Source organism: Pholis gunnellus (assembly GCF_910591455.1).
Source record: "Pholis gunnellus genome assembly, chromosome: 14".
Classification (NCBI taxonomy): Eukaryota; Metazoa; Chordata; class Actinopteri; order Perciformes; family Pholidae; genus Pholis; species Pholis gunnellus.
In genome coordinates, this window is record NC_136541.1 from 17168164 (window position 1) to 17184995 (window position 16832).

A 16832-nucleotide genomic window follows, 5' to 3' on the forward strand; every position below is an offset into this window, starting at 1 on the left:
TTTCACCATGCCTGACGCCCCTTGTTACTTTCGTTAATCAGCTTGACCAAGTTGGCATGGTAGGGAAGGACAAGAGGGAGGCCACATTGACCGCTGATCCATATTCTGAAAAGGTCGGCTCGAAGTAAGACGATCGCAGCTCGGAGTGAGGAATTATTAACAAGGGGAATACGATGGAAGATCTGACCCAAAGCAGACATTTTTAATCTTTATGATACTGAATCCACGTTAGTTTTGCACGTGGATATCTGGATGGTGATTGACGTCTTTACAGCCGTGTAATATCTGTCTGAGAGCGAGTCCATCCATCACGCACGCTGTTGTCTCTTATGGCGCCTAGTGACATTTATCATGCCACAACTTTCATCCTGTGAGTTAAAGAGTCCCCTGGACCCCCCACCCTTATATTATCGAATATTTCTGCTCTTAAATATTTATAACCTTTTAATTGATATTCTCTTCTCTGCTCCTCTCGGTCCCACCAGGGACCCGTGGTCCCTAGCAGGGAAGCCTACAACCCGTGGCCCCCCACTGCCGGGGCCCACACACTGAGATAGGTGGAGACACTGACCACGGGGAGAGGAGGAAGGGCACGAACGTATAGGAATACTCCAAGAAAGCGGTTGGGCCGAGCTGCACAGCCTGAAAATAGAATTATGTTCCAAAAAGTTATCGCTCACCATGAACCCTGCTTTTAGCCTTGCTAGAGATCTGTCGAACCCTTTAAGATTAAAATACTGAGAGCATAAAGCAAGAAAAAGAGACCCGGAAAAGTTGTTGTTGGGTATATGAAGCCATTTCTGGAATGCGACATGTGACGGATGTCAGTGTCTTAAACTGAAATTCATTCACATCCAGCCCCCAAAAGCAGGAGAAGCGTGAAGCCACTAAGGGCTGCGCTCTTGCTTGCCTGTAGATACAGTATGTCTTCGCTGCATCAGGGTTCAGCCCGAGTCTTCCTTTGTGCTATGAAAGGCCTCGGTGTCGGATACATCATTACCAGCTCACCCATCACCTCATTTCCCTCATCGTTTCCCAGAGATCCTGATTCTATGATGGCCCCCCCCACCCCCCTCTCTCCTCGGCAACCCACCCTACAACCACCCACCCCCAAGTTGGAATTAAGAATTTATTTCAACCAGCGAGCAGCTTCTGTCGACACATGTCGGCGGGCCTGATCAAAGGTGAGTGCGCTCCTTTATCAGAGTGAGGGAGGCTGTCAGAAATAGGAGGACATTAAGATTGAATAACCTTCACACGGTTGCCGGCACCTCATTATTTAAAAATCTAAAACTTTTGCCGAGCACCCGCCATATATATAGGTCACGCCACATTCTAATGCCACATGTGCCTCCGAGTGTATCCTCCTCTGTGTGGATGGGATTTGGGGCTCTCCACTTAGACCGTCACATCCACTGATCCCCCATCATTAAAGAATGTCATGATCCGACGACGCGGCTGTGCGCTTGACACTTGCCAGATTGTTAACGATCCTCAACAATTTGCATGGGGGGGGGGGGGGGGGGCGTCTGTGTTCATATGGTCGGCGCACGCAATTCGAGTTATCTGCTTCAAGTCCCCCGGATTCATATTAAGGACTAATTGCTGTTTAATGTTTTGATGCATTTGAAATTTGAAAGTAGATTAGCGAAGGTTGTTTGTCAAAATCCATTTCTCGAAAAAAAACAAAAAAAAACACACTGAGCACATTACAAGAACAAAGTGATGCGCTGACAGACAAATGTTTCAGATGTTGTGATGCGTGCCGAGTTAAAGAAAAAAAGATGCTGAAACAATTACGGGAGCCGTAAGAACAAGCAATGACGACGACAGCATAAAGAGCCGCTACATGACGGAAGCAGCCCCATACAACAGGTACACAGACAGCATCATCCACCATTAAAATCACCAAAAAAACAAAAAAAAAAGAGCCGAGCATACAAACAGGACGGCAAAATCAAAGCAGCCGAATGAGAAACAACATTTGATCGTACCAAACGCTCTCTCCCTCTCTAATCCTCCCTCTCTCGCACGGAGTGATGATATTGAACGGAGCGCCTTGCCATGCCATTAGTGCAGTAAAACATCAAAGGAAATGAATAATAGAGAATATGATTTTCTGAAGTGGTGGAGTGAAAGAGTCCTTTCCCCCTTCCTGCTGTACTGAGCCCTGCAGTACATTGATCTGTGGGCAGCCTCAGCCAGAGCCGCTACGCTACGCCACTCTACCCCGTACGGCACCTTGCCACCCAGACGAACCCTTCAGATCTCTGTAACAACGCTTCCATTTGCCTCAGTCCACTCCACTTTGACAGAGCAGACACCCTCATCCAAAAAAAAAAAAAAACAGGCCGAGTCTGACACAGCCGAGAGCGAGAGAGAGAGCGAGAGAGAGAACGAGGGGGAAAAAAAAGAAAGGGATGTATATATGTGAGAGAAGAAAAAGCACGGAGCATGTGGTTATAATTACACACAGGCAGCGCAGTGGTAAAGCCAAGCTGCAGATCTTAAGCCTGCTCGACACTCTCTGGGTTAAAAAAGCGCACTGCCTCATTAAATCTCAGATATCACACTGTTCCTGCCCCTCTATACTATGCATAATACTGTCTGCCTTTGAGAGGCCCTCTTTTGTTAGCATTTCTCCTTTGCCTTTGCTACATATCAAACATGAATGAGAAACAGGATGCGGGGCCTGCAGGAACACTTGCAGAGTCACAGAAGAGCACGACTGGGGGTCCTACTTACGAGGCAGATCTTGACACCGTGTCTGATTAAGCCCTTGGCTTGTCAGGACTCTAATGGCTATTGTGGCCACGTCCACGTCAAAAGTGGCAAATGCATGATGAGTAGGTAAGCTTTTCCGCCGCTTCTCAATTGGGAGTTAAAAAGGGTTCTGCTTTGGGCAGAGGTTTAACCACGAGGATGAATCGCTGCTGCTGCTGCTGCTGCTACGATCGGGACGCACAAGCGACGGGGGGAAACATTTTAAAAGTTTAAAAAGGAGACAACAAACAACTCTTTTCTTATTGACCATTCGGCAAACCGCATCCTGAGAGGGGGGGGTTTTGAAAGAGAAGAAAAAAGAAAAAAAACGAAGTCAGACGAAGTCAGACGAAGTCAAATGAGGAAAGTGAGAAATTAATTTGTGCGCCCTCCTGATTTCTCCACAGGCAGACATCGATCATGTGGCGGCTGTCTCTCCTCACTCTGGAGATAGAGGCGGTGGAGGGATGGGGAGAGGAGAGATTCGTGTGTCTGAGGGGGTCGTTGTAATCAGGCACACTCATTAGCTCTACTTTGGCTCTGGATGACGGGAGGTCTCCGAGGCAAGTCTGCCTTTTATGCCCAGTCCTTCATCCCTTGAGTCGGGGGGTTAGAGGGGGTTGAGGAGGCGGTTTCTCTCCTCGGCATTGCCCACCGATACCTATCAATACACATTAACTCAGCGGCGGACACGTATCTGCTTTTTTCCCAGAGATGAAGAGAAAAAGAAAACGTTGCAGAAAATGTTTCAGATCAATCGGAAACGCATGAGCGGGCAACGCCAACGGTCAAACACCTTTGACCGACGTCTACCTTTAAATACCTGCTGGACGCCAAAGCCTACGTTTTAAAACAATAATACTGAAGTCAAAAGCAGAAAACTGGACCTATTGTGGTGGTGCTCGCGTCCGTATTTTGCACTCAGAAAGCTCTGGGTAAATGCTGGACTAATGTGGCAGCCTAGGAGTACCCAGGGTCCCCAGCCTGCTGGGCAAAACCATCCATATCGGGTTTAAAATAACCACGCCTGAGACTTAACCTTTACCAGAGACAAATGAAATGAAAATATACAGTGTGGAGCATCAGGAGCAGGCTTCATTCATAGGGGGCTTTCTGCTAGCCTGACCTGAATTACCGCTCCGTTCCTGGAGGGCCACTGTGAATGGCACGCGCGGAGACAGGACACATTCATCTGGGTAGCTCTATTCTACATCATACAGAGGGTTGGGAAACAAAGAGTGTTAAAAAAAAAAAAAAACGGCAGGAACACACAGAAACACAGGGACAGCTATAAGCACACCTGCACGTATGCATGCACACAAACAAAGAAGAAGAAGAAGAAGAGCGCCACCGCTCTGCCACTTCTCGTATACAGACGCATGCAACCATGCAGTTTACAGAGTGAAAACCTCAAAGACAGGAAATACACACTTTTTCTTAACATTCCGAACCCAACAAAGATTTTACAGACACACACACACACACACACACACACACACACACACACACACACACAGACACATGATCCACTTTCCAGACGAAAATGATGAAATATGAAATGGAGCATTACCGCTTGGAATGGCAGTCTGCCCAGGACTGTGCTGGTCCTCTGTCACATTGTCTTCTACTGCCAGAAACAGAGAAGGGGGAGAAAAAGAGGGAAAGAAACAGTTAACGGTGAAAAACAAGTTCGACACATTGAGATTTCCTTCTTTTTTATTATTTACTATTGAGGTTTTTCTGTATGGAAACTCCAGGAGATTTCAACAGCTTTCGACAGCTCAACCTGTGGTTTGGGAATCCACACAAGCCTTTCATATGTATGAGGTTTGGCAACAAGGCAAACAGCCACCCACGTAAATAACATATTGGACTGGGTAATGACGTGATGAATTATGAAACGTCCTCCCATGAAACGTCCTCCCAACATCAACAGTGACCAAGTGAAAAACACCTTGATGAAGGTAGCGGAGCGCCTCGCTAAATTAGAAAAAACAAGATTCGTAGATCCCCAGTAAAAAAAAAAAAGGTGGACCTTCTTAAAAGCTGACTGTGATTCAAACTTAAAAAGCAAAGAAAACACGAATGCATTAAACATATATTCACGTTACGTGTCGCAACAACCAAAGCGGCTGCAAAGTGCTTTTTCATCTTTAAAAAGGACGGCTGACAAAGTAGTGACAGCTCGATCGGCACGCTGAGAACGCTCTCATTAGGCACATGGCAACTAAACCACTTTTGACTTTTTGAAAACAGCATGGCCTTGAAAAACCCAACTTCTGTTTAGTAAAAGGCAGGAACCTTTTACATTAGAGCCTTTTTTGGGGGGGGGGAACTGGTGAGAGTTCCTCGTGGCATGTCAAGTAGAAGAAATGAAATGGATTTTAACAGCGGGAAGAGAACAAAAGAGTCTCCCACCTGTTCCATGTAAAATGAGGGTCTCACTGAGGACTTCTTACGCCTCTGCGTTCCACCCCTGCAGTTGAAATGCATTCTCCATTATGTCTTTTCTTTCTAGCCTTTCATTTTCCTGGGCAAAGAGGAAGGGGGAGTCTGACAGGACCTCCCAGTAGGGGAGTGCGGCGGTGACTGCCAAAGCAGAAACTGGCGCACTTTTAAAATCGCACAAAATATCCTGTACTTTGCATAATTAAGGCAGGATCCTATGGTGGCAGTAGCCCCCTCAGGGGAGCAAGAGTCAGTGTCAAGCAGGGTGTCAAACCTCGGTGAAAAACGGAGAGGAAAGTGTCGAGCTGTTTCTTGTGAAGGCGGCGAACGACCGTGCGACGCCGTTTCGATGTCTGGCCTCGTCCGGCCAAAACTGAATACCGAAGCAATTCTTCTGAGACGCTTTTATTCAAAATTTCCTTCGTCAAAGAAATGGCACTCTTCACTCAATACATACCAACATACGCAATACTGAAATATTTCCTTTAGTTACTATATTAGAATTGATGCACACAGAAAGAAATATGCTAAACAAATGTCCATGGGTCTGGCAATTAATTAGCTAAATCAATTAAAAAGTGATGGAACAGACATAGCTGGACACCATGGAGGTACGTCCCTCTGAGACACCAAAGAGGACTGCATCAGCCAACACAGGAACCACGTCCTGTTAAAGGAGGCCTTAGCGACTGACGCCCTGAGAGTTTAATGAGTTTCTCCAGCACTGTTGAGCGCCTTGCATCTAGGATCATTTAAATGGGCTAGAGATGGGGGGTCCTAATAAATCCCCCACGGTTCTATCAGAGATTGGCGGTGGGAGCCGGGGTTTTTTTTGTTTTGATTACCATCCCTGTTGGCGAGATGAGGGAGTTCAGGCAGAGAAACTCCATTTCACAAGGCCACGAGAACCTAAACATTACGGCGGCTTGCGAGCGGCTTTGTCACCACTGTGAACTTATTAAAAGTTTTGTCATTTAAAGTAAACGGCGTCCGTCAACAGCGCAAAAAAAAAAGCTCCGCTCATTTGCACCTGTCTTCCGGATAATTAATAGCAAGCTAGGAGCGATAATGGAGGGTGAGCTGTCAGGTAAGGCCAGACCCCCCCCGCGATGTTTCATACTGGCCGGACATTTGATCAACAATCGTGACACAGTACTAAAACAAATAGCTGGACGGATTTAATTAAAAAACACTCTGAAACGCTCACGACCACTTCATAATGACAACGACTTCAGCGGAATAAAACTCAGTCCACATTGCTCCACGCGTCTCACCGCTATCAGTTAATTAATGTTTGACAAGGTACAGTGTATCACTCAGTCGGTGACAACCTGTAATCATGCTGCTAGGTTTTGTTGATACAATACCCCCCACACACACACACACACACACACACGGGACCGTTTCAGCACTACTCCTTTTGATTTTCAAAACTCGGAGCAGGACATAATCCCACAACAAGTGGCACAGCATTAAAGGCCACTAATTAACACACTGGCCACACACGAAAATGAACGCTGAGTAACCGTCGTCATATTGAGAGTGACAATCCCCCAGGCAGGACGTTTCCTTTTTAGGGATGAATTAATTTTCTCCAGATAGGGGAGCAGAACGAGATGCAAACAACAAGACGCAAAGTAGAAAAAAAAAGGAAAGAAAAGAGGAGAAAAAAAAACAACAAAACAGATTGATCACCACATGCACACAGCCTGCGTAAAAACTGATGATTTAATAGACGTGAATAAGCAAAAACATGACAAACTCTCAGCGGCGTGGACCTTTCCTAATCTATCAAATGAAATCCTGCTGTGTAGGAGAAGAGAGTGACGAGCGCGTACATGCACGCCAAACACGTGTGTGTAATTACTGTACACATTTGTGTGCTTTTGTTTGAGCATTGCCACGTATTTGTGCGCGTATGCATCTCGCAGCACTTCTCATACACATCAGGAAAAAAAAAGAAGCAGCCCAGAGTGTGTTCCTGGATATGCGTGACTCATCTGCTTGGTTACAGCCAGCTTGGACGATACAGTGGCGAACACAATGGCTGTGTAATCCGCCCTGACTGACCGGCAAGGAGACGCTCGCCACAGGGACTACAACTCAATTTAGCTCGGGTCAAGAGGTCAACCCTCCTCAATTAGGGCCGGGAAGGGAGGGAGGGAGGACACACACTGCACATGAATAACTTTCTTAATGAGCATTATTTGAACTGGTGATTAGTGTCATAAAATATTTGCAATAGAGGAGCATGTTAATCACGTTGCGTAATATTTGTAATCCTTCATATATTAACATGTACTGTACGCAAATTATAAGAACAAAAAAAAGGAGATTAAAAAAAAAAACTCCACTCATAGCGAAACAAAAAAAATGTCACGAATCAATGATCCCGTTATGCAATTACTGCAAATTTAGCTTCCAAAAAAAAACATGATTAATGCTGTTCATACAGGGGGAAACGAGACGGATGCAAATATGCCTTGCAACCATATTTTTGGGTTTGCGGCAGCGATGCAAATCAATCACCGTCTCTGAATCAGGACTCTTTCTCCATGTGGCAGACAATCCATGACAACAAGCGAGACACATGCCATGGAGTAGGGAGAGATATCGGCCAGCTCCCGCGACACCCAGTCCAACACACTGAGCCGCATGTCAAGAGCACTGACAGCCGTGCTAATGGGATTTTTCCACGGCTCCATCATAATTTCCTTAATGATAATACTAACCATATTTTTGTGTCACATTAGAAAAGTGTTAATGGGTGTTATGCCACAGATCATTAATTGTGAACAGTCTGGAATACTGCAGCTTCCTCTAAACTAAGACTGACGCAACTGTTATAACAGGGGAGGAAGAAATGGAGCCGGAGGAAGTACGTTTCTGCGTTTTGAATCGTTCAAATGGAGAAGAGGCCTTTGTGACATTTAGCATTAAACGCACTGAATACAGTGGGCTTTCAAAATAAAGAGTCAAATGAGTTTCGAGGAGTTCTGCTGACAAAAAATACTCGAGCTTAAAGGTGCCACCACACTTTTTATAGTTACACAGGCCTATGCTCATAGGGAGTGAAAGGGGGAGTGGTTACGCATGTCATAACGGACACCGTTTCTTTTCTCCAAAAATGATGACAAATGTGGGTTAAAAAAAAAAATACATATTTTAGTTTTTCTTGTTGGGTCCAATTTGAATAGCAGTTTTATTTCACCTGACACGAAGGGAAATAAAAATGTGCTTCAAGTCTAATCTCCTCATCTCTGAGCAGAGGAATTTGAACGTAAAATTGCATTAACTTTATGTTCAAAAGACAAATCACAGATTTTGCTAAATCAACCATTATATTTAAAGAGCAAAGTAATATGCCCTTTCATGACGAGCAAAATTCGCTCATGTGGCGACAAATTCCAGCTCCTCGAAAACATCAAATATTTAAGGTGTACATGACACAGTGCTGATTTCATGAAAACCTCTGTACTTAAAGTAAATGGCGCGGAAAATATATTTATATATGCGGATGACAGGCCTGGAAACTTCCTCCTCAGCCAATAAACACGTCGGGCTTGAGACTGTCATTCGTGCTCCAGATGAAAATATCAACCCAGCCTCGCATTATTCAGGAAGTGCTGTAGGACGGGGCAACGTGGCAGTCATCACGCGCTACATGCAGGAGTTTTGAGCGAGATCCTCCTCTCTCTCTCTCTCGGCTCACCACCGACTGAGGCAATGTGCTGACCCAAAGCCTCTGCACATCAAAACAAAATTACAATGTGCCTACAGTTGAGAAATGTAGACGGCTCAGGATTGAGTAAATGTCAGTGGCGAGGGTGAAGTGTTTGCATATAAGCGAATGATGTATGGTCGTGTCCTGGGCCATTTATTCCCCCAAGCAATAACGTAGCCGGATCTGTCTCTCAGACTTAATTGAAACGGGACTTGTAATGTTGCCCTTTTCCTCAATGGGACCAAAAACATAACCTCTGACTCCCACAAGCAGCCAATACTGAGGAAGTGGGTGTGCTGGGCTACACAGGGGAAGAAAAGAGTGGCAACTGCCACGGCATTATTTTCTCATCTCCTGCGCACACACTTCATGTTCCGTACTATCCACGCCAGTCCCTAAAAACGCCGCACACGGTGCCCATTCTCCACCTTCCCCTCCGTGTTCCACCGGCACCTCTTGTTTATTTTACCTTCCGCAGAACAAAGTGTTCTTTCTGCGCAAAAAAAAAAAAAAGAAAGAAAAAAAAAAAAGGCAGCGTCCACATTGACCACTGCCTCAAGTTAGCAGAAGACAACCTATAAAAGTGAAACCTGAACTCTGCGACTGCGTTTCTGTTCAGTGCAAACATGCGGTTACGTGCATGCGCACGAGGACACACGTGAAAACGTGGTGCCGCAAATTTAGAGACGCTGCTTTTCTGACAACTAAATATTTTTTACAAAACCCTGCAAATAAAATGACAATTCCTGTCTTCTGCTAAACAATAGGAGGATAATACAGTGTCAGACAACTACAAGGAAAGTTATTGTGGACATCTGTATAAGTGCATCTCTGTCCCCGAGGAAAGAGACAGACAAAGAACAATAAATAACATCTGCCTGGCCTTCTCTGGGTCCGATCCAAAGCAGGGAAATATCTATGACGTATCTGCATTTCTGCTCCGCTTCAGCAGCCGCTATGAGGACATAAAAGTCGAGATGTTTTGTGCACCACATTTTTCCAATTTAAATTTTACTGACAATAACAAAACAAACAATGTCATCACTCTGACTTCATTTGCATACTGATTTTCTCACTCTCTGTCTATCCCTCGCTCTCGCACACATAGATGTCCACGACTCTTGACAGATGTTCCTCAGAATTCTCACACACACGCACACACACACACACACACACACGCACACACTTGTAGCATGTAGGCACGCTTGCAGGGGACTATTATATCTAAGTGACGTGTCTTTTGAGAATAGCAATTGTCAACACCAACTCACAAAAAAAAAACAAAAGCAAGAAAAATCAGTCAATGCCAATCTGGCCTGGGAAAATATGGAATCTATGTATAGAGCTGTTTACTGTGAAAAGAGCAGTGCATGTCTGGAAACAGAATGTGACAATTTCAAGACGTGCATGCACTCACATTTCCACCCTCTCCTGGGTATTGATTTAAAATGGTGGCTGCATGAATGTACTACCGCAGACCATGTAATCTTCCTTTGAGATGAAGACTTCCGAGAACGAAAGGGGAGAGAGAAAAGGGGTCCACAGACCACAAGCTGGGAATGTGAAATTGTGGACAATTATTTGCTGAGCAAAATACAATGCCTGCCAGATGAACTGGAGCTCAACCTCCAAAAGAGCCCAGCAGCCCCCCCACCCACACTACCAAAATGCTACAGAGAAAAGTAGTGTGTAAATATGTGTGTGTGTGTGTTCATGCATGTTGCTCTGTCTCTATCTGCCCCCCCCCCCCCCTCCCTCTCTCGCCCACATGTACAATCAGACACAAATGCATGGTCGAATTACCACCGGTCCAACTGTGCGGGAAAAAAGAGACAGAAAAAGTAACAACAAAAAAAAACAAATCACACAGGATGTCCACTGTGCATATCCTGACGTGCTGGGCTGAGATTTGATATGAAATAAAAACATCATAAAGTTCATTTGTTTTTCCTGCCTTGCCTGATAAATCCAGATGTTTGTATGTCCAATTAACACTAAACACTATCATTTTTCTCTCAACTATTGTACACACACACACACACATCATAGCCCTCCCTTTCTTCAACATATAAAATGTTTCCTCCTTAGTTTCTCAGACAGAGGGAAGGGGGGGGGGGGGGGGGGGGGGGGTCACGTGACTCTGCGCCCCATTCCATCAGACGGCTTAAGTTCCGACCAGGAGCGTCTTTTAACACATCCAGATGTTTGCCGCTGCACTGTTGCATCTCGAGATTATCCATTGCCCCGGCCCCTTGCACTTTTAACTATATCATCACGATACAAGCCTGACCTGTAAGCGGCCAGCGTTGTTTTTTTTTTATACACCCGATGCCAAGTAACGTTACGTAGCTACATGCAGTCGATCCCATGCGCAACACAAACAGGAAGAACACTTGGTAATGCGTAAAAAAAAACCAAAAAACAAAACAGGGGCAGACAGTTACATTTCAGTGAGCGATAAGTTCAGTTCATGCTCGTTTAGACTGGTCATCAGCTTCAAATAAAATGTGCGGAGAGCCACCAAACATAGGCTTATCACTTACCTTTCAGTGATCTTGGCTTAGCTTGCTTGCGGCGCGACATCCTATAGAAAACGCTGAAGTTGCTCAGTTTCAGTCTGACAATTTGCGTAAAACGGGATTGTCTAAAGGCAGTCTCTCTCTAAATTCCACTGGCCACAATCGCGGCAGCCTTTTTACCATTACAGAACGATGCAACTTAGCCCTTTTTGCCGTGCGGTCTAAACACGAGTTTTGCCGTTGTTATTTTTTTGTTTTTTTGTGATGATGAGTAGGTGGATGTTATAAAATCCAATTACCCCGATCGGTTCAGGCGACTCTATTTAGTTGAGCCGGGTATCTGGAAAAGTGTGAGAATATAGTAATCCCCCGTCATGCGCTTCCATTCTCCGGGAAAACACACACGCGTGCAGGCATGATGTTCGTTTAGAAATAAAAGCGGAATATTTGCTTTTCGCATCTCATCTCAAATGCATCCGCGCGAGAAAGACATCAGCCAAACGCCTCCTGTGAGAGTACAAAAAAAAAAAATGCAACAAAACCACAAAAAAAAGAAGGAAAAATGATAATAACACTTTTCACTTCATATCCACGTAACAGCATCAAAACTATTATAGACTCTTCCTTTTCTTTACTCCAGTCAGCTAATCATGAATTAGGTTCGGAATCTGATCTAAGTCTACGTCTAAATTGCTCTTAAAAGAGGATGAAGAAGCAGAGAGAAGATGGAAGCTCCCTCCTCATCACAAACCTGCAAGGTCTTGGACTGCGCTGTCGCTCCGGTAGTCCACATAATAATGGAAAATGGAAGCAAGGCCCCCAAAGCCATCAGGATGGCTCCAGAGGGGGCCCCTACCCCGCAGGGACTCGCTCTGTACGTAATCACTGAGGAAATCATTGTCAGCCTGCCTGCACTCACACACAGACAGAGAGGCATGATTAAAATCCTAGGGATCACGGCAAGATGCGGATTGCTGGATCTGCTGGTCCCCGGATCCGGAGTCGAACTCTAAACCCAAAGTCGGCTTGCTCACCCTGGCGTCTCCTCCGCCTCAGCTCGCCGTCGGCCACTCTCCGTCTACGGCAGACGGACTGGTCCCCCTTCTGGTGGAAATGGTTCAGCAGAAATACATTTTCTGTGAGGCTGTTGACATATATGACATGCGATGGCACGCATGTCATTTTGGGATGATGGCTTTATTTACTGCTGGAGTTTTTTTTTTTTTTTCCTTTCTTCTTCTTCACTATCATCACTCACTATGAATTACATTACATTTTAAAATAATATATTGATTATTTTGAGGTTGAAGTCAAAAGATGCTAAGACTTTAGTATTATTATGGGTTGTTTTTTTGTATTGTCTTTATTTTCTTTATTTTATCATTTCGATAATTATCATTCCAGGATAAGTTCCAGTAAAATGAACTCTAATCTTAGTATTCACACTTTGAAGTGATTTAATTAGAAGGCCTATTATTGTGTTTTAAAAAAAAAAAAGATGTAAAATGTCACACCACCTTTTTCTTTCTCTTTCTCTTTCTATCTCAAACACAACGGTGCATTGGAATCCACCCTCACCTGCATGAGGACATGCAGGCCCCCATGCTACCCCTGCTATGTGAAAATGAGATCCAGAGAGGAGTCCTGCAGAGGGCTTCTCACCCTGCCCCTCTGCAGCCTGTAGGCGGCCTCCACCAGGGGCCCCATCTGAAAATCACAGTCAGGCAACTCGCTTTTTTCCCCACTTTCAATTGGCATTTTCTTCTCCGACTGATTCACAGAGACAAGTCGTAAGAGAGAGAGCTTTTCCCTGCACACCTATGGGGGAAGGAGGGAAACAGTCGATAGGGCAACTCCCAAACACGGGCTGGAGTAGAGGAAGAAAATTAACAACAACCTTTGATAGCCTCTACCGTGGCTGAATTTAACTTCGCTAAAAGGAAATTATCCAGGAAAGTTAACCAAAAACTATAAAAGTTAATGATGCGAGTACATAATAAGGCTGCTCTTATTCTATAGGGTGTTCCCACCTTTTAATGTGGAGTTCATAATGAGGCCTTATACTGTTATAGACATCTAAGGTAATCACCTACAGCAGCACAAAGTAATAAATGTAATAGAAAATTCAGAGCTGAAGAACAGACTTATCTGGTAGCTGACAGTCATTATTAGCCTCCTTCTTTAAAAGAGGCCTTGTTATTTCCCCTCTTATATCCCTAATGGGCAGCAGATGTGAGACTTAAACATAATAAATGGGGACTTATGACCTACATATGATGTCAGTGCTTCCATTCGGTTTGCTCAATTTGAAATCGTGCAATTTCATCCGCACCCCTTTTTTCGCTTTTTTTCCAAATAATTTCCCCACCCACACGCTGCCACGGAATGCGTGCCGAAGATCAATGAAACAAAGTATGACACAGATTGACGTGATGCGCTTTGGTAAATTCAAAGCCCTCACAAGCTACAGTAAAGTTGGTAAACACACACATATGAAACATCTATTTGTAGGTGCTTGGAATCTGTCAGGAGATCCCAGCGTGCCTTAAAACTTCAATCTTAACAATGCTCCGAAGTTCTCCCCTCTGTCTCAGCGCTCTGTCAGGCGGCTCTCCCAAAGTTTTACCACCTTGCCTCCTCCCCCCCCCCCCCCCCCCTCTCCCCCCCATACCTCTCGAATGCTCTCCCAAAAACAAACAAACAGTGCTCTTCAGTCCTCCAGGGCTCTTTGCTACTTTCATTAGTGACAAAGTAACTGGGAAAAGGCTCGACTTGACTCAGTGCTCGCACAGTTCAGTCTCTAAGTTACAGTACACACTTGCTCAGAAGTTGTTGTTTTTTTTTCTCTCCCCCTCTTCAAGTGAAGAAACCTCGTGTGAGGAATGTTGCTCGTGATGCTCCACAAACTGTCTGACACGGCTGGTCCCTCGGGGATGACTTTATAAATATGGAAAGGAGAATCAAATATACATTTTTGGGAGCAAATAGGCACAATGAAAATCAACAAAAAGATGCTTTTGTTTCTAGTCTCACCTCTGAGCGTGAGGGAAGAGGGAATCAAACAAAGATGAATGAGAAAAATAAAATAAACTAAAAAAAAAACGTGACACGTTTGTCATAAAAAACGATGCCAGCCAGGACATTTTCTATTTAGCATGTGCCTTTATGAAAATTAAGCAAGCGATTCATTCGTGTAGGCCTACATGGTGCATCTTTGCATCTAGTCATTCACATAAACGACTCAATCGACTCTCTAATTGTTCCGTCCTTCAAAAATGTCAAATGCCTTTGAAATGCTATCAAACGCACAAAGGCACAGTCTGTTTTCAGATCACCTAAGCTTCTTACATCTGTAGTAAAACTGAGCAGTTATGTGGAGATTTCTTTCTTCCTTTTTTTTTTTTTCACCACCCATAGCTTTTAGTCAGACATCGAGACGCCGCAGCAAGTGTGCGTGCCGCAGCATTGGAGATTTCACTCTGCCTCTCTGCGGGGTGAAACCTTCCCCTGAGGAATCAGTGGCCCTCGGGTGGTGAGACCCTCCAGCAGTTCTTCCTGACCTGTGGCCCGCTCGCCCTCTGACCATTCGGCTCCCGCCTGCACATTGTCCAAAAACAAAAAGAAAAAAAAAAAAAGTAGTAACTGAACTTTAAAACCTAGAGAAAGTTTTAATCCAAAATGAAGTGTCTCCTGTAGAAATAATAATCACTGAAGGCTATTTAGTAGAATTCTCTCGCAAATGGTGGAAAAAAAAAAAAAGCAACGGCTTAAAAGCACAGTCGGTCAATTACGCTCGTTAGAACGGGGCCGATACACAGACATGCATGTGCACCAAACCGCGCACACGCACTTGACTTGCCTCATTAAAACCCATCCAGCTACTAGAACTCAGAGATGTGAATGTTTCCCTTGAGGAGTGGGGCACGTTCATTTTCGAGAAAGGCAGAAGATTCAACTTTTTTTCTTACTTGCTTATAATTACAGAGATTGCTGAAATGCATGACCCTGAGAATAAGGCTGAGTCCTGGGAGAGTCCACCAGAAGCATCACCATCTTCAGTCTTGCTCTCCATTGTGCGTCTCCCTGGTTGGATGCCACCCACACCAGGCATGAGTGAGGTCGAGGCAGCGCCCCCATCACCAGAGGAGTGCACCCCTGGGACTTTAACTCTGCTCCAACAAGCCAAACTCCTGAGGCTGAGAAGAAGGAAAAAAAAAAGAAGTCTCGATAGCGAGTGACTAAAAACATTGCCCTCTCTGAGCATGGAGACATACTTCCACGGTAAACTGAGAATAAAAAAGAAAGAACAAAAACAACAGCTAACAATCAGATGGCTTCAGAGTTGGCAAGAAAGGGTGAGCGCTTGCTTTCCAACTTCACTTTTATCCAAATTGCTGGGCAATTAAACACTTACGGTATCATATGTATACAGTTCACATCAACATTGGGCCTGTCTCCAACAAGAACTAGTCCATACAATGACAAAAACAACATGGAAACCACATCAGCTTACTCCTGATTTGCCGCTAAGCCACGCCTGTTTCGCTAAAAGGTCAGTGGCAGGGCCCCATGTCGCAACATCCTTTAAAACAAACTGAAGGATGTCTACAAAGTAGAGGGAATGTTGAGTGAGTGGTCGTCGTTTCGACAGTGACCTTCCAGCTGGATATCCGCAACTTCCGTCTTCCCAAGCCAAGGAGCCCCGTGGAGCAACTCCCAAACCGGGTCATTAGCGCAGTGGTGTCACCAGACAGCGGATCACGGGCCAGAGAGGGAGCAAGAGGGGGACTCCTGGCACCGCGGCGGCTGCTGTGCGGTTTGACATTCAGGGCTGGCTGATCTATGGGGCTGGGGAGACAGTGCCCTTGCTCTGGGTCTTCGTGAGGAGAAGGTCCTGGCAGTTTCCCCCTTACTTACTCCATCATAAAAACCCGAGGTCACGAGACGTTAGACGTAGCCCCGACTTGCAGCATCACGACCCGAGCCGTAGGGCGGTGTCTTGGCTTTGGCGACAATATTCTGGATCCAGCACTGAAATGTATTTCACATCACCGGCTAGCTCATGATTAAATTCCTTAGACGAGCTGAAACATCTCCACTCACTCACCAGCTGGCTGCTTTACTGTAATGCCCAGAATATACAACGACTAAACGGGCAGCAGAATTATGCTCTCAGACCCACTTTAAATTGCTCGTCCTGACAATAACCTCCACAAAGATGTGTTGCTGGCATGAAGAATAGCATTTAACCACAACGGGACGGTTTCATAGTGTGATCAAAAACCATTCTAGGGGTTTTATGTCCTTCTCAAATGGCTTTGACCTCCACAGCCCGTCTCCAGCAAATGGTGACCACTCTGGCCATGCCAAGAAAGAGG

The 16832-nt window shown here is 45.1% G+C and overlaps 1 protein-coding gene across 1 annotated transcript in view; it reads right to left on the reverse strand.

Annotated features, from left to right (window-relative positions):
- Nucleotides 1–11518, reverse strand: part of LOC306705965 (zinc finger protein 521-like) — a gene marked incomplete at its 5' end in the record, with an annotated part of 88737 nt that extends 77219 nt beyond the window's left edge. Inside the window, 2 exons of the mRNA XM_079172872.1 lie at nucleotides 4334–4390; nucleotides 11479–11518. Of these exons, the coding sequence (XP_079028998.1) occupies nucleotides 4334–4390; nucleotides 11479–11518 (97 nt within the window). The remainder of the gene's footprint in view (nucleotides 1–4333; nucleotides 4391–11478) is intronic.
- Between the last annotated feature and the right edge of the window lie 5314 nt (nucleotides 11519–16832).